Here is an 18449-nt window from a genome sequence, read left to right on the forward strand (position 1 = left end):
TTGCATTTTATTGAACAAAATGAACGCTCCGTGATCATTATGCGTAATTGACACAATCTAGACTACACAATTCTTCTTGAACTTAAGAGGAAGGATGATTTATGGGGTATAGGAAGGAGCAGGTGGATTAAATTGGTCGTCTTCAGGTGACTGATATGCACAGTAAGGGGACTGTGCTGTGCTTGATTCGGCACAAAACGCAAGGGTGAATAGTAGCTGCTTCCTATATAGAGTCCCTTACCAGAAACAGCTTCGCTATGAGCATGGTAGTGATTCCCATCAAAAAATGATACTCTGCTACAGGGAAGGGACCGATCTTTGATGGATCTCTCTAAAGGATTTAAAAAATAAATCCTTGTAACAGTCCTTTCTGAACTAAAATGGAGATCCTCATCAGTTTAGATCACCGAGTTTATTGCCAGTGCCCTCTGGTCAAATACATGTAGACGTTTCACGTTTCCAAAGACGATAGTCGGAGGATTTCTGTTACCAGAACGATGATGAAATGTATAGGATGCGCATTCTCTGGAAGTCGTCTGCTGTCTTACGTTCGCATCAAGTCGCAAACTATACACTGTCTACATGTACATACATTTATTGAAAAAACAATTTACGTTACAGCGGTTGTAAATCATACAAACATGAGAATGAATTAACCAAAGATACTACATGTAGTAGCCCTGCAGTCGCAGAGAGATATTCATCGCACACTCGGCCAATCTGGCGGAACTAACATTGAAGCTTTGTTACAGCCAAGGGCACCACCACCGCTTTAACTTGCTGCTGTGGAGTTACCTTTTTTCCTGCTGGAAAGTAATTTTGTGTGTAGAACATCTTCCGTGAGGGCGAAGGATCTCCTCACCGTTGGTCTCCTCATGGGCTGTCCGGAGTCGTACGACTGCGCAGCCAGACTAGACAGAACACACAGCCGGTAGTCACCGCAAGAGCACCGGAATGTGGCAGGTGCTTTACGATTTATTCACAACCGGCCCCTTCAGCCCTGAATGCGTGAAATGAAATATAAATATGAGTTGTATAAGCTTACTACCCGAGGGTTGGACGTATTCTGCAGCAGTCTACAGGTTTTCGCGGAGAAATAACAACTGAAACGCACTATTTCAACACTCCTTGTATAAACGTACCACTCAAAGCGAAAGTAGATCTAAAAGTGAAGGATATAAACGGATACAGAACGAACGTCACCCTCCATCCTCCGTTCGTCACAATGAAGGTATAGACTATAAACAGACCCCATCATGTCTGTGGAATGGACAAAACGAAATAAAGCAGCCCGCGAGAGACTAATGATTTAAAGTATCGTTCAACTCTTTTACTTCGCTTCCGATTGCGTTTGAGTTTTCCCAACAAGACGGAATTTTGAGACACAAACCGTCGCGTTGGGAGAGTGCCTATCGAATTTCACTTCATGCCGATAGATTGGTTTACTCACGGCACATTGTGTATATCTCGACCAATACCAATGGTACCTATCTTGGTAGAAGATATCCAATCTTAAATGCAAGTTGTTTCCTGAAGGATGGATGGAACAGACGAATATTTTCGTCGCTGCCTTCTGTGAGATTCTCGAACGTAGCAAACAGACATATACAGTCTTTAGGATTACCATCCTAATCGACTGATCTGTCATATGTACATGTAAGACCATGGATGATATAAATGAGCTTACATCCGCGCGCTGGAAACGAATGGGGTATACTGTATAGTGTCAAACCGAACACAGAAAATGAGTCACAGCCACCGTCCTAGTAAACCAATTAAAGATGTACTTCACAAAATGTCCCTGAAAAATCCAGTTGAACTCTCTGTATCCTGCTTTGGTGAAAACCTCTCCAAATTAAATGAATCAAGACAAGACAACTTCTTATAGACTACAATCCATGATAACCACGCCCACTGTGGCGGAACAACACTCTTTACAATCTTTATGTCCAACAAGAATCGCCCAATGACTCCAACAACTGGACGACACTATTTACAACGCGGGCAAGACTTACACTACATTTCTCAGACCAATACCATGAGGTTTGACAATATTATCAAACCATTAAAGGGAAAGGTGCATGCAGTTTCCACCAAGGAAAGGATTAACACATACGCTGTAGCACTGATAGATCACCGCCAAGTTCACGAGGGTAGTTCTATATCGCCCAACTTCATTAGGAATATCTCCCATACCGTTTTATATTCTATACCTTTTTATGAATCCTACCCTTTAATGATATGATCGGAAGCTAAACTAATCTCAATTGGCTGAAGACAAATCACTGACCACCTCCTGTCCTCAAACTTAGCTCAAGCGTTCCGTTTCAAACGACCATGTAGGCCGATTCCGGTCCCCACCGAATACCCGGCAACATCGCATTGAAAATGTTTGTAGCAAAATAAAGAAGTCTTGTATAAGAAGCGTCAGCGCTACGTCCAAAATGTATAAAGGCTTTACATGTTCCCGCTATAAAAGCAAATTTACATAGAGATCCTTCGAATATACCGTTACAGAAAATCATCAGATTGCACAATCAACGTCACAGGAAGTGACGACATGAATCCCTGGCATCAGAGTTGATGCAAGAACCGAAGCAGTGAATGGACCACACCCTTTCTCTGATGTGAGCACCGCGAGGCTGTCAGCATAAAAAATAAATAATTGCATGTTGAAAGCATCCCAGACGTCACTCCTGCCGTCAGTCTTGCCACGTGATCGGATTCCGCGCCCTTGGTGGCGGTGCACTTTTGCACCGCCTCATTGGGAACGTAGCGTACCTACAGTCCAAAGGCGGGTAGCCTTTCCTTTTGTTTAAGTTTAATTTCTCCACTGTCAAGTTTTCCGACACCCAGTCCGGATGTATGGTGAAATCCCTACGTGTCTTACGATGGTTGAAGAATCCCCCATCATATTTATACTCTCCCTTATCCTTGCTGCTGCTACTCCCGAAGTTCATCTTGGTCGGCGTGGTGTGTTCACTGGCACTCTTAAACCATGGCAGTTTCTTTTTGACACTGGACATCTTCTGACCTGTGATCGGGTAGCGAATGACAGTGGCGGTAAGTGGACGTCTTTTTGGTCTGCAAAGAGACAGGAGAAGACAGTGTGAACATGGTGAAGAAGATGACGAGTGTATGTAGCTAACTGCATGGCGACTAGCAAGGCAAATAACGATGACAGGTGGTCTTGTGTTACGCAATTACATCAGCTTGGACGTTTTGAGAGCATATACATGTATATATACTAATCGACGATTTATACCTCCATCATCGACAACAAAAAACCGAAGTTGCCGTGTTGCTTTTTGCGTAGAGATGGAACTAGCATTCTGATTCACAGTTTAAGACTTCTTTCCTGGGCTGTGGAATGATTGCTTGGTGATGGAGAATGAAATCACAATCAGCAGCTAACGAATGCTTGTGTGAACTACACTCGGATGATGTAGAATGGTTATGGAATGTACATGTTGCCATGAAGCAGCCAGATAACATTGGATCATGCTGGAGCAAATTATTTATGATTTATTAGTCAAGGGAATCCCAGTGGTGGACTAGGTTATATATTTCAAACAGCTATGGGGTTTGTCTGTGTTCGTTCACCATCAATGACAACATAACGCCATTGCCATAGCAATCTCGTGGCAATGGCTATCGGGCTTAGCTCCACACATATATACATGGGAATGATGAAGAACGTCACATTTCTGCAAGAAAATTAAATTCCTGATGTTTCGTCGCCAGAATCACTCTTGGCAGTCATCGCTTCAAATCAGTGTCAACAGTGGTTATCTCTAAGTCAATCTGACAAGATGAGGCAAAGCAAGGTTGCTTAGCTAGAGCTGACAGATAGAAGACCGTTGACGCGGGGAGATGATGCCGCAATGGCGACCATGCAGGATCTGTCGAATACCTAGGGAGTATCTGGACGATCACCGAGTCAGAGATTGGTTTCACCGGATGGTACCTGACTGATCATCATCACCATTGTAAACCCATTCCGTCTTCCAAAACAAGGGAGCTAGGAGGCAAATGGTCAGGGTGTGATTTTTCCGTTCCAACATTCAAGTATATTTGTAATGTGATTTGTTGCATAACCTGATCAATGGTCTCATCTTATACAACCGATTTCTGTAAAAGCAATCGATGTCAACGACCATCTAATTGCGATCTCACTGAGTTCAAGGCCATTCGTTGTCGCCCTTGGAGACATGTAAATGGCGGATGTAGACCACATGTAGTGTATGTGAACATTGAAGAGGAAATAAAGGCTGACTCATCTAGGACCCTGGCATTGAGACAAAATCAATAGTCTTAGGTGTACCAACACCATGCACCTTTACAGTACATTCATAGCACGTTTAGCATGGCTAGCTATTCCGAAGACTGACTATCACATGTATCGTCTGCCTCTTGTAGGAACAACATAAATGTCAAAGAAATCGTTCTCCTTTATTTGGTGACGCGGTTGAAATGAAAATGTTCAAGAACGATGCATGGACATGCAGTAGGTGTGAGAGCTAGGATCCTAAATGAGTGATGACCGTTTCTCATGCCTGCTTCTGGCCACACTGATGTAACCCAAGGAACACTTGATGAAAAATCGATGGAAACTAATTTTAGAGAACACGCGTGATGTTGATTCGAGCGCACGGAATGAATGCCTGAATCTGGGTGGACCGGAGTAATCTTGATTATTGATGAATCTGGGTGAGTAGCTCCAACTTGGGTCAACTGGTACACGTCTTCATGTATGGTATGTAAAGAGTATACTCGGGCACAGTGATGCACGCACTGTACGTCTATCGAAATCCCTGACGAGCATGACCTTGTACCTCGACCTTGTGAGACGGCCAACTGGCGAAAAGGATATCTCGAAGATTACCAATACGAAGAAAGTATGCCTGAATCTGAATCTCAGACTTTCAAATAACTGCAATTTAATGCTTGATAATGAGTCTTGCATTGCTCAAGTGGCTCACATCTCAGCCTCAGTCTTGGCATTGATGGCCATTATAACTCGATAAGAAGACCATCATTAATCATGCTTCATGCTAAGCTATTAACTCTATTGATTTTTCATTTAGACCTTGCAGTTGACTTCATTCCATCACGATATCGCCATCGTCAAGGGAAAGGTTTTTCTTCATGTAAATTGCACTGTCGTATGGGCACTGTGCACAGGCTGATACAGATTCACAAAAAGACGATAACTCTAAAAGTTGTGAAAAGAACTGTGCATTGGTAGAAGATGCAATTGTAATATTGTCAATGGATTCACATGGATATCAATCTCCCTCACGTTCCAAAGTCCTTGTTCTTTCCAGAAGCTTTACATGTACAGATCGTGTTGAATGCATTCCTAGTACACCATGACAAACAACAAGAAGTTTGAAAGAAGGATATCATTCAGCAGCAACACGAAGCTGACGTCGTTTGCGGAATGCGGGACAGGCACATTAAATATGGAATTTTACAACATCAGTATCACGCCATAAACAGAACAAAATAAAAATGAAATAACTGAATATATAGCTGACAATTGAGGTTTGCCGTTACGCGCATAGCCAGCGTATGCTATGTTGCCATCATATGACGCGACATGGTACTGAGCTGGTAGCTTTCCTCTTTTCTCTTCAGGTATAGATTGGCAGTTGTAACCTTTGGAGATCTGAATGCCAAACGTATTTAGTTGGATTAGACTATACATGGTTATCCATCATCAGTCAGAAGACTCCACAACAATATGGTGGATTTTCACTTAATAATCCTTGAATAATCCACGCAAAACTTAAGATGCACTGTATACATGCAAGCTGAAGTGATTCATCACTCAGTTGATATCTATCCTACCTTAATTGATTAGCATATCCAGCAGACCTACAAGACAGAATTGGTAGAAGGTCGGGGGTTAAGCGATGGTCAGGAAGCAATTATCAATTCATCATCAAGCGTATTTTTGACAACACATTATGCATACAGACGCAGAGGCAACGATTTCCATGTGATATCCATCATCTGCAAACGATTTGGATATTCACCATTATATTTCAAAGGAAAACGTTTTTCATGGACTGGACAGCTACCGTACCTTTATGTTGCCAATTGCTGCTGACTTAAGATAAGGTCATCAACCAACAGCTCCAATTCCGACCCTAGGTTTCTGCTTTTTGCAGATGTACGCCACTGATGAGTTTGCACGATGGCTCAAGCAATCGCGTGTCGGAATCTTTGCATGTACTTTATACAATGTTGTATCTTCTAATAAAACTCATCACTTGGATAACTGCCTGCAACACTTAATAACAGCATGTTAGCCATTATGAGTTAATTCCCATGATACGATCCATCAGCTGAGGTAAAAGCTCATACAGTGCTTCGATGTGTGGTTGATCATAAGAAGAACGAAACAACCACATGAACTCTTTCATGACTGCAGATCTAGTAGCTTCTTTTACCAAACTCTGGCTATGAACCAACCTTTGCGGTGATAGAAGACAACGTCATTTTAGAACGAACTTTTGCAGTCGTTTCAGATGCTGAGGTCAAGAATTTGTCAGGCATCTCTCGCTAGCGCGTGAACCAATTTGCGACACCTTAACACTCACTGTCCGATGGTTAAAGGTTGGTGGAAATCCATATAAATGAAGGCCAAGAAGAAACTGAACTGCAAGAAACTGGTTCTAAGTCTCGCAGGTGTAAAGAAAAACCATATTATCCTTCTGCTTATGTTACGGTGTTTTCTTTATAATCCCAGTGACTTACCATTGTTTTCAAATATCATCCAGAGGCTCCCTAGTATCCTTCTTATAGTCTTTGCCAGGTATGCTTTTTCAGGTGCCAGGTCACTGACATGATACTCAACGCTCTAATGAGCGATAAGTACAGAAAAATAGTTAAAATTCTTAGGTTTAGTCAGCTATTTGAACAATACTGATTTTGATTTCGACAGGTTGTTTTTGGCATGTGATGCCTCATGTCTGACAAGCCGTTTTGGTCAGATCGGATCACATGGACGCCCCTGGCAGTATTCGACATATCTCCTACAAGTCTACTCTTGAAGAAAGTTCGAACACAGGACTTGGATGTAAGTCAGCACGGAGGGGATTGTAGACAGTACATTCTTAAGTTGGCAAGAAAATGTATCTGTAGACGGTTTATTTTATTCGACGCTTTCGTCTCACTTGTCAGAAAGGACATAATTCCTGATCAAACTCGTAGAGACAAGAAAACAATTTGATGTCCTTGATTGAATGATGCCATCACAGCATCCCAAAAGGTCTACCTTTATGGCGTATTTTGATAGCCCATCTGTCAAAACAAGGAAGGGAATCAGATCGAATGTTGGTCAACCTGAAACAGCCTCTCTGTTGGTTTAACATCGGAGAAGGCCTTTGACATGGATGTTACTGCTCTTCCATACTGGTCAATGGATTGAGAGTCCAACCTCTTTTCAAAATTATCTTTGTTGCTATACCTACGGCACGGTACCTTAAAGACAATCATAATTACTAATTAGAGAAGTCTCTGAGGAACCTGAAATCTGTGAACCTGCTGAAGCGAATGTTTGGTATTTACCACCTGGTAAGCTACAGGTGGAAGTCATTCGGAGATGAATTACAACAATCGTGGCTCTACCTGCTTCGAAAGTTACATTTTCCTTTCGCAACCAAGAAACAAATGAATAGACCAACAGAATCCAAACAGGAGCGGTAATGATGACAAAGCACCGGGTGTTGGATACCTTATTCAGACCAATTTCGTATGAAACGAATGCTGTTTTGAGTCCAAGGTTGATTTGGACAAAAAGACGCTTTTGCAACGGATGACTCATTTAGTCTGCGAATCCCGCATATCGTTTGGCGGGTAAAGATATTTCTACAATGCAATGTGTTACATGTAGTCTGATGTATGATTCCTATATAATCACGATGCACCATCAAGCAATAAACAACCAGAATTATACACCCAGGCTTTAACAATAAACTACAGCCACAGCCCTACGTCTAGAATTGAGACGCGAAGAGAGCCTGGTAACCACAGGAAGTAGCAAAAGTTAAGAAAACCAGAACAATTTTAATACTCTCTGCAGATTTCACCTGCCATTGGCAAGCACGAAAATCACAAGGTCACCATATCACCATAGCCTGGCTATGAGAAGCGACGAAAATCTCCACCCTAACATGAAAGCGTTGGTGGATCAACGGTTAGAATGCTAGACTGTCGACCTGGTGGTCACGGGTTCGACTCCCGGTGAATCCACTTCATCATTTCTTTTTTTCTCTCTTCATTTTGGTGTTATTCATTCATTCATGTACATATATCATTATTATCTTATTATCATTATCATTATCAAGGTTTGAGAATAAAGACAACAGGCACGATCACAGCAAGGACATTAGTGTGTATATAGCATATCACACGAAGTGTTTTCACACTGACTGCCTACATCTTTCAATGCAACATTACACGCGTCCTCTCTCCATATTACAATGCTTTCCCCAGGCAATCTGCATGATTTTGTCCAAAGCATCGCTAGCTACACGATGGCGACTCGTGTAGAGTTATTAATGGACTAGTCACCGTTGCCATTATTGGGAATCAAAATGCATGAACAGGTTGATTTTGATTCATTATGATGATGGATAAGCGCGTGTAGCTGATCGTGCACCTCTATTGTGCCGTGAATGACTACGCCCCTTTCATATTTGCAGACAGCCAGGAGCTGCAACTCTGTCGCCCGCATCTTCACACAATGGTCCACCGTGATCGTGTATTAGAGACAGAAATAAGTTCAAAATCAGGCGCGATCGCGAATACCGGCGTATTATATCAAGTATTCTCTTACATCATTAATGGATAACCAAGAAGGAAGAATGAACAAAAATATTAAAAGAACGTCAACTTCAGACGTCCATCTCCCTGTATACATGGCTACCCTTTTCCATGTACATGTACATGGCTGCTTGTTCTGCCAAGTGTCTCCCATACGCCAGAATTGATTTTACCATTAAAGATGATTAACGACAAGATTATGCCCAGTCTACGAACCAGCCTACCTTAAACTCATAGGAGTATGGCATGCGGCACTGTAGTCCAGATCTAAAGAAACCGTCGGAGGGACAGTCTCCACCCGTTCCACTTTTGGGGGTAACCGCGCACTCTGGACAGGGCGTCTTGCGAAGTATTTCCTGGCGGTATAGTTGGCAGGCACGGCGCTCCTACATCGTGCAGGTGATGGGGTGGGTTCTTTTTCCTCATCACGATGAGAGAGGTAGGACGTCATCGCCTTCTGCATGATGTAGTCATACTCATGGTCAAGATCTAGGAAACAGCAGATACAAGAATAGAAAACATCTTACCAACATGTGTAAAGATTCCGTGAGACAGAACAGAACCAAAGATCTAATCCTACAGCTTTTTCTTGCGTTATCCTTCACCCAGTGGCCGCCATTCCCAGAAAACCTTTCTCCAAGCCTCACTCCCGTTCTCACTCCCCGGATCAATACAAATTATGTAGCCGACAGAAAATTCGGGATGCTTTAATCAATACGCTCTCGTGGCTCCCATGACAACCAGTTGGCAATGACTGGGTTCATTCAGAGGCAGAGGCAGCTTGAGCATAGACGGCGCTAGAACCGGTCCAACTTGGTTCCAAGCGGTGAGAAGACAAATCTGACGCACGCCTCCTTACAGATTTTATTGGAACACCAACTGAGAAACTCCGATTCTGTCAACAGGCTATACTAGACCAATACTTGTTTGTCTCCTGGCTTCGTTCCACACATCATAACAACACTTTTCGGGTAGAAAGAGGGATGCTTCACAGCAGCATCATGCTGTAGCGTTGGTACAACGATTTAACTACGTACTAAGCAACCAATTCCAGAACGAAGCGTGAGTTATAGATAACGAATGGTAAGTTTCAATGTCGCCATCTTTCAGATCGAGATTGAAAGAAACTGAGAGAATGCTTAGTAGCTTACCATATCCCGCAGCGGTTAAGGGTCCGCTGTCCAGAAAGCCTTGTGGGGGACAGTCCTGAAATGACAGAGAAACAAACTGTACAGTTGTAAAGCAATGCCCCAAGCAACTAGATGTTAAGTTTGAGCATACGGCCAGGTCTTTCCGTCTTTCTTCCCAATTAAATTACCATCGTCAGCTGGCTGGTTGCTTGACCTCTGAAAACGGATGATGATGATGATGATGATGATGATGATGATGATGATGATGATGATGATGATGATGATGATGATGATGATGATGATGATGATGGACATGGATGAATTTGATGCTTAAGACGATGATGATGGAAGGAATATGGTCAATCATCTCAGACAAATCAGGAGTAATTTACCCAAAAGTTGGGAACAACAACCTACCTTATTCGCGTAGGATTCACCCAAACGATACATCCGGAATGACTAAATTGGAGGTTGGAAAATGTCAGAGAGTTTTCTATCAGCCACACACATTCATGGAGGCTTGATTAGGGCTCCATTGCCGACTATAACATCAGGATCAATGAACTTAACTATACTCCTCATTCGATTAGGTGCATTTATAGATAGGCCTACCTGTTGTCACCAATAATCACATCGCCAACGCACATATCATAAAAGAATAAAGTTCTCTACATCACAATCGTATTATTGATAGTTAACCTGCTTGAATTAGCAAGATAGTTCATCGCACCAGTAAGCTTTAAGCAGCCTTGAATAGACTTACAACCTATTATATAATGCATGCTTATTGATGCATCGTATCAAAGGCGAATCGATTGCCCCAGTTTATACTTTGAAGTGCGTGCCAGACTAATTGAAAATAAGCGTCTTTATTTTTTTTGTTCGATGGGCCGTTACCTGTTTTATATGATGCATAGTACTTTGAATAGAAAACGTCTACTGATCTGCTTTGCTCGCCTGAACAGTCTTCGAATGATAAGAACTCTTAGAAATAAAGTTTTGTGTGAATTTTTTTAGGGTTCTGCAGCCAACAAAGATATGCACCAACAGTAGAGGTTCTTCAGGAAAATCAAAAATCGCGAAAGGTCCAACCACAGTGTAACATTGCATAAAGTAATAAAAAACAGATGGCAAATAATGGTAAAATTTCAATCAAGCAAGCCAATTCGACATGCTTTACCAGAATTGTGCCCTGATATATGGACCCGGCAAATTTTGATGTGAAAAAAGGACTGACCCTTTGAAATGTAATATATTATAACATTATGCCTTCACTGCAAAACCATATTGTAAACATTCGGATTGATTTAAATTATGCTCCATGATGGAAAAGCCTTGTATTTGCCATGGGTTTGTTTACATTTAAACTTATTTCCTTAATGATTAAATTCTTACACCCTACCTTTGTAAACTATTCCAATATTTTCATGTTGACGTGATAAAACCCCCGACAACCTTGTAGTTTTAGCAAACAAGTGCAATATAACACCAGTCATACAATCATCCGCCTTCAATCGAAACGTGCATGGGATTACAATAACCAATTTATGTACAGAATTATAAGTATTTTTATCATGAGATTCAACTCTCGATCATGTCACGTAAATGGAACACTTTTTTCACCATTTACATAGATATATCCCAAATAAAGAGTTTTCTACAAATTGAAAAGTTACTGTGTATTTGGTAAACATGACGTTCCCATTTAGTATGCTTTAATAATTCTTGACACACAGGTCGATAATGTCATACATTTTGGCCATCAGATATAATGTAATTCAAAGCTAATTGAGTTTTACGAGACAGTCCTAACTATAGCATTGACAAAGCCGCAGATAGATCTGACAAGCTTTAGTCAAAAAGTGAAGAACCGACAACAAAGGACAACACACAGGCTTTAGGGGCTCCATGAACCGAGAAAGTCTGTCATTATAGGGCTAGTTAATATCGAGCTTGACACATATATTTAAGAAAGCTTTATTCACTTTCACCTTTTCTATCATGTCATTTGAGTTAGCTTGCTATGATTATATAGTTTAAAGTAGATATCATGGCATCATGGAGGACAATCTGCAGCAAATACTGTAAATAACAAAGTCTTATATGTTACCTTGAGCTATCAAGCTGAACCAGGGCCCAGCTGTAAGAAAGCATTTTAGCTTATAACATCATGTTGACATGTTGTTTCATGTACATCAATGCACATGTAACAGCATGTGAGCATGATGTTATGAGCTAACATGCTTTCTAACAACGGGACCCAGGAGCTTCCAGGCCTCTTGACTGCATCATTACTACAACTCTACCAGTAACTTAAAGACAGTAGTGGATAGCAGCGCATCAAAGTTAACCAAGAGCCGAACGTTTCGCAAAGGAAAGAAGAAGGAAGCCGTTTCTACACAGAAGCCTTGAGAAAAGCGACCCTTTGGCTTCAATATAAAGAAGGAAGAACGCCGACCACCCTGATCGGATATGATCAAATCAACATAAACTGTAATTGGAACTGGAGAGATAAAGTTTATCTCTGCTCCTTCAATACTGTTGCCAACATTCTGACTTTGTCCATACCTTCTTACCATGCTGAACCTGCATCCAGGACCGGTTCAATCTTCTGACTATGTCCATACCTTCTTACCATGCTGAACCTGCATCCAGGACCGGTTCAACATTCTGACTATGTCCATACCTTCTTACCATGCTGAACCTGCATCCAGGACCGGTTCATACGTTGAACATGATCAAGTACGACATATGGTGACATTTATTCTCGAACAGAGAACGTGCTAGGAGAAGAAGCCAATATTCGCCCATGCAATCTACCCCATCCATCATGAAGATTAAGCTCGTCATCTTACCCCATTCTGCTCTACCTCATCCCTGTCCACCTCGTTCTCCTTCCGTGCCGATGGGATCCTGATAGAACTTATCTTCCTCCCGGTCACGCAGATCGGGCACTCAGACTCCTCATCCGAGCTCAGCTCATCAAGGTTCTGCAGTCTGAAACCCTTGCTCATCGTCGGCGCCGGAAGCATGTTCATTCACCGTGGTTCATCGCAGGTTAATTACAGAGTTACAAGACACCCGAATCTCGACATTAACAAAAAATCACTGGAGTTGGAGTGCGTTCACAGTAGACTCTTATCACCATCATCTCAGATTACCGATTGCACTTAATATTGAAACGTCCTGTGTGTCAATGTTAATTTTGAGATTCACCACGAAAATTAGTCCTCATTGGACTCCTGCCTTGTTACATTGAATATGATCCGCACAATTTAGTGGGAACCAATAACGGAAATGTGCACGGGCGTTGCCACGAAGAATATGCAATATTTTCACTGGTATGTCGCATGTAGTACCCTGTCTCGTTACCATTAGTACTCCAACCCTGATTCACCAACCTATATAAAGGCCAACATTAACCTAAGAACAGTCGTCTGCACGCAATGATGAGAAAAACAAAACAAACTGCTATCAAATATTCTAGCCCGAGGGCCTGCTCTTTCCAAGCTTAATGTGCGATCCGAAATTAAAGGAGGTGGTGGATCGTTAATGGAAGAAATAATATTTATCGAATCTTTCAAAAGTCATGGGTCACACCTTTTCAGTGAAGCTTCAAATGATATCCAGTTGTACAACCTGAAGAAGCGTTCGGTCGTTGATGAAATTCCGTTGTCCCGATGCTATCCTTGAGCCATCATAATACAAATTTAAACTTCCGTAAAACGTGTGTTGACAAGGTAAAAATCGGGTCAGCAGTATAATCCTCAAGGCGATAGTGAGAGCGACCCGAGTATGTGTCTACCATGGGTCTGAATGACAAATGAAGACGTATGTACTTTGTTAATCAAACAGCATCGAGATTCGTGTCCACAATGAAAGTAATACGCGAAGTCCCTCGATCGAGATCGAGCTGGACGGGCGGTCTGGATGTCGTCCAAACCCGAAATGACATATAATATAGTGTGAACAAATATCAGATGGCATTAATGGAAGCATATTCTTGTGTTGAAATAATGGATTAGTTTAAGGCGGTTAACCTCATGCGGTAACAGTACTGTTGTCCATCCAAGGTTCTCCACCGGCACTTCCCCGGCCAAATCAACCTTTTCTCAAACGTATTACTTTCCAGCAACTTACATACTGATTCTCTGCAGCGTCTATGATACTAGCTTATCCACAGCCCCATAAAAAAGTTCACCGTGTAACCTTATTCACAACTATTCTACAACCAACAGCGTCGTGTAATTTATATGGAAATCCAACAGAGCAATGCAGTCCACAAAAAAAATTCAAAAAGTAATTTGACAATAATGTGCTTTAAGCTTCTTCGCGTTTTAAAAGACATTTTTGAAAATCGGATCATCAGAGAGCACGTCTAAAATAGGATTATGATTTTTGTTAGGGGATTATCTAGCTTTCAGCTAAGTTCCTTATAAAATGTATCAGCGAAGATAATTAACGCCTCGTTTGAAGACCAAAATTTAATAATTCGAATGGGTTATTACCGTCTAAGATAAAATTGGTCAAAAATAGAATTCGTTTAGATCCTGTGAGCAATTCTTTATCGTGTAATGAACAATACATGTATGTTATTTTGATACCTAGCCCATTTTCGGTTCGTGTCAGTCAATATGATGGGGTGTCTATAAACCGAAGACCAAAGACCGAAGACCGAAGATCGAAGATGGAAGACCCCCCCAAAACTATAAAACGAAGATCCCCCCAACTATAAAAGGAAGACCCTGATGTCAACTATAAAACGAAGATCCCCCAACTATAAAAGGAAGACCCTAATGTCAACTATAAAACGAAGATCCCCCCAACTATAAAAGGAAGACCCTAATTGGCCGTGTGATCAACTAACCTGCTGGGAGCCTATGACGATACACACACATGCACATAGAAACAGCTTCTGGACGAAGCTGAGGGCTGGCTATGATGAGTACAGTGAGAAACTAGGTCATATTGGAGCACGGCTGCATGGTAACAGGTACGGGGCTCCCCGCCTTATGTAAACTGTGCCACTAAGCTGCTAAGGCTAGACACGACTGGTGTAGTACCCGGTACACTTACTTTCTCAAATCATTAATGTAGCATGGACCGAAAATGAAAACAAACTGTGCAGTAACTGAACATGAGAATGAAAACCATCAGGGTCTTCCTTTTATAGATGGGGGGATCTTCGTTTTATAGTTGACATTAGGGTCTTCCTTTTATAGTTGGGGGGATCTTCGTTTTATAGTTGACATCAGGGTCTTCCTTTTATAGTTGGGGGGATCTTCGTTTTATAGTTGACATTAGGGTCTTCCTTTTATAGATGGGGGGATCTTCGTTTTATAGTTGACATTAGGGTCTTCCTTTTATAGATTGGGGGATCTTCGTTTTATAGTTGACATTAGGGTCTTCCTTTTATAGTTGGGGGGATCTTCGTTTTATAGTTGACATCAGGGTCTTCCTTTTATAGTTGGGGGATCTTCGTTTTATAGTTGACATTAGGGTCTTCCTTTTATAGTTGGGGGGATCTTCGTTTTATAGTTGACATTAGGGTCTTCCTTTTATAGTTGGGGGGATCTTCGTTTTATAGTTGACATCAGGGTCTTCCTTTTATAGTTGGGGGGATCTTCGTTTTATAGTTTTGGGGGGGTCTTCCATCTTCGATCTTCGGTCTTCGGTCTTTGGTCTTCGGTTTATAGACACCCAATATGATGTTCCATTTTTCATGATGCGGCCTTCAGCGGTTCGTGATATTAAGCTACGGTTAAAAGAGAAGTATCACACCAAACAATCCAAGTTAGGTCGATGGCCATAAAGAGTAAAGAAGAAGAGAACCTGGATGGAGATGGAGAAACCATTCAGTCAAATAACGAGAAGCGTGTGTGATAGAAAAGGCATGCATTTAAGTTTGTACTGAGTACAGTGTTTTAGCTTGCCACTGGTGCATGGGTCCACGCCGATCGAAAAAAGAACATGAAATTGATCAATTTGAGAACGTTAGAGATACCGAACATCGAACTTACCAATGGCCCACTCTATGTTGATCTGAGTGTTGACTTGAGAGATGGTCTCGCCCACCAGACAATCATAAATTTTTCATCTTAATGTTTATGTATTAAGCCCTAATTTGACTAAATTGTGCAGTATATTTCGTATTCTGGCCGAGTAAATAGGCTTAGTTAGTGTTTTATTGTCAACCTATGTGCATTGGAAAAGAGATTCACAGAGTGATGTCATCAGGATATCACGATTTGTGCTCATGCAATATCACAATGAACATGATGAAGTAAACGTGTATGGCCTGATTTATCCGACAAAAGTCCGACATTGTCCGACTTTTCCAGAAAATACCAGGGCTTCCCAAAATAGGGCATTAAAGATCAATGGCTTATGTTGAATGGGTTCATGAGGTGTGAGCCAAACACTCAAAGTGACCTAATTGAGTGAGCTACTTAGTATTCGCAGTTATGGTCACTCTAGGTATTTGGTTTACACCTCATTAACCCCATCCAACATACCCCTTTGATCTTTATTGCCCTAATTGGGGAAGCCCTGGTATTTTTCAGGGAAAGATCGGACAATGTCGGACTTTTGTCGGATAATCAGGAAAAGGTTAGAGAAACCGTTAAGACTTATAAGGGATAGTGTATGGATGAGTAATTAACATTCTGCGGGAGGTTTCTGGTCATCAACTTCTTCAGGGAAGAGTGCGACTTGTTGTTACCATTTTGGAACGAGTCACTTCATTCACTATAGAATGAAAAACAACTTAACCTCGATACATCTCCAGCCGAAAACGAGACAAGTGAGGTATCAATTTTGTTACAGTACCTGACAATACTACTTACCGGTCTAGGAAGGACGATCTTGAGAGATCGCTTCGATGCCTGGCCACTCAGGCCCGCTATTGTCCTTTCTTTTCCTATGATAGATAACGTGACGACAGCATCCGTATCGTCAGCCTCCGTGCCCATTTTGAATTCTCGTCACCAGTAAAAGTGGTAAAAGCTGCAGCCACTGGTAGTTTCAACTCAGGTATTGTGATTGATACAGACTGCTCCTGGTGACAAGGTCTATACCATTTCTCTCTTTTGCCTTTTCATGCCAAAGTACTTTCCTATTTCTGAGTCTGTTAACAGTTCAACCGATAAAGGTATTTACATGGACAATAAATTAATGTTGTTGATAATGGACATGATTTCCGCCAGGATCCATGATATCGTCAACATGGTCTGTCCACTTCACACCTGTTTCTACAGCTGCAGTGGTTACTTTATATCGTCAATTATTAGATGTAATATATTCAAGATATTGCATTACGCTCAAGCTCGTGATGCAAAAGAATGCAGATACTGCCTTAAAGAAGATCCATTGATATAAATTCACGTTTTGCTAAAAACAATTCCTGTTGCTAGTGGTATCCTCAACGAGCGAATCAGACTGTTAACGAGAGTAAAACTCTCGCCGATTTAAAACTTCAAATGGCTAATTGCATGACCTTTCTCAAAAATTCAATTTAACTGTCCATGTAATTGAAAGTTTACACGCTTCCATCTTATCTAATATTTATAGCCAATCAACCACATTCAAGTGAATCCTTCGTTCTTAACACGCAAATGCTGTCAAACGCTTGCTTACACGGTTGATGAAGTCTAGTAATGGTACAGTCTGAGTATTTGACTATAACAGTTGGCAGTAAAAGGATATCATGATATACACAGAATGAACGTCTCGCAGTCATATTTTCATACCATACACAAAATGAATCAATGTATACTTATTACATGTGTCATTGTGTGGCATCATTAGCATTCTAAACAGCAATCACATTAGTAATGGTCTGACCAATGCTTGGACAGTTGTAGATTGATTCGATTTGTGATAGATGTGTAATTTACTTGTTATGAATACTGTAACCCACGTTCGAGTCTATGTTTGACCGAAGTTATCAGGGACTTGTTACCAGTATCATTATCTATGAATTCTCAGCTGGTTACGTGGTGTGGATAAATATCTCTGGTGACATCATGATTGAACAATATACGTCAGGTTGTCCAAAATAAACCATGTAACATCCGCCGGAGGCGGTGTCAGGAAAACATGCAATTTCACTGGACGCGGTGACAGCAGTATTTGCAATCAATTATCAAATGACGAAACGAACGGTTTTTGCTCTGATATGGGATGACACAACATTAAAATAATCCGCACGAGCAGGAATCGATTAAAGGAGTCTAGTAATGTATTTGCTCTAATCCATCGGGAGGATTCGGGATGCCGTCGAAAGCACAAAAGATAGCAATGCCACGAGTCGACTTGTTTTCCATTTCTTTTCGAAAGACGTTTCCAAAGGTCTCCAAACAAGATGTAACACGTCAATTTCCCTTTTGTATCAGTAAAATGATATTCTTTAATTCCAAGATGATACGTGAATAACACACGAGCTCACATTCTCGATAGGAAACGTGAGATCGAGAATATAATGAA

The 18449-nt window shown here is 41.4% G+C and overlaps 1 protein-coding gene across 3 annotated transcripts; it reads right to left on the bottom strand.

Annotated features, from left to right (window-relative positions):
• Window positions 1–579: 579 nt before the first annotated feature.
• On the bottom strand, window positions 580–16972 carry LOC135483305 (uncharacterized). Of its 3 annotated transcripts, none has more exons than XM_064764068.1 (4): window positions 16811–16972; window positions 9987–10041; window positions 9060–9324; window positions 580–3084 (listed from the first exon to the last, which is right to left on the bottom strand). In XM_064764068.1, exons 1-4 carry the CDS (start codon window positions 16934–16936, stop codon window positions 2703–2705), a joined length of 828 nt encoding a protein of 275 aa, XP_064620138.1. In that variant the 5' UTR covers window positions 16937–16972; the 3' UTR covers window positions 580–2702. The 3 variants fall into 3 exon arrangements, with proteins under 3 accessions (XP_064620138.1, XP_064620137.1, XP_064620139.1); XM_064764067.1 differs by lacking the exon at window positions 16811–16972 and adding an exon at window positions 12821–13896; XM_064764069.1 differs by lacking the exon at window positions 16811–16972 and adding an exon at window positions 10383–10533.
• Window positions 16973–18449: the final 1477 nt, after the last annotated feature.

This window comes from Lineus longissimus, chromosome 2, assembly GCF_910592395.1.
Source record: "Lineus longissimus chromosome 2, tnLinLong1.2, whole genome shotgun sequence".
Taxonomy (NCBI): Eukaryota; Metazoa; Nemertea; class Pilidiophora; order Heteronemertea; family Lineidae; genus Lineus; species Lineus longissimus.

Bases quoted from the DNA above. Each gene is read 5' to 3' on its own strand.
- LOC135483305 (XM_064764067.1), bottom strand. From the start codon at position 13,003: ATGAACATGCTTCCGGCGCCGACGATGAGCAAGGGTTTCAGACTGCAG. The intron at 9,325-9,986 runs GTAAGCTACTAA...GCTGTTTCCTAG, and splicing joins CTTAACCGCTGCGGGATATG to ATCTTGACCATGAGTATGAC. The intron at 3,085-9,059 runs GTAGGCTGGTTC...GTCTCTTTGCAG, and splicing joins CATACTCCTATGAGTTTAAG to ACCAAAAAGACGTCCACTTA.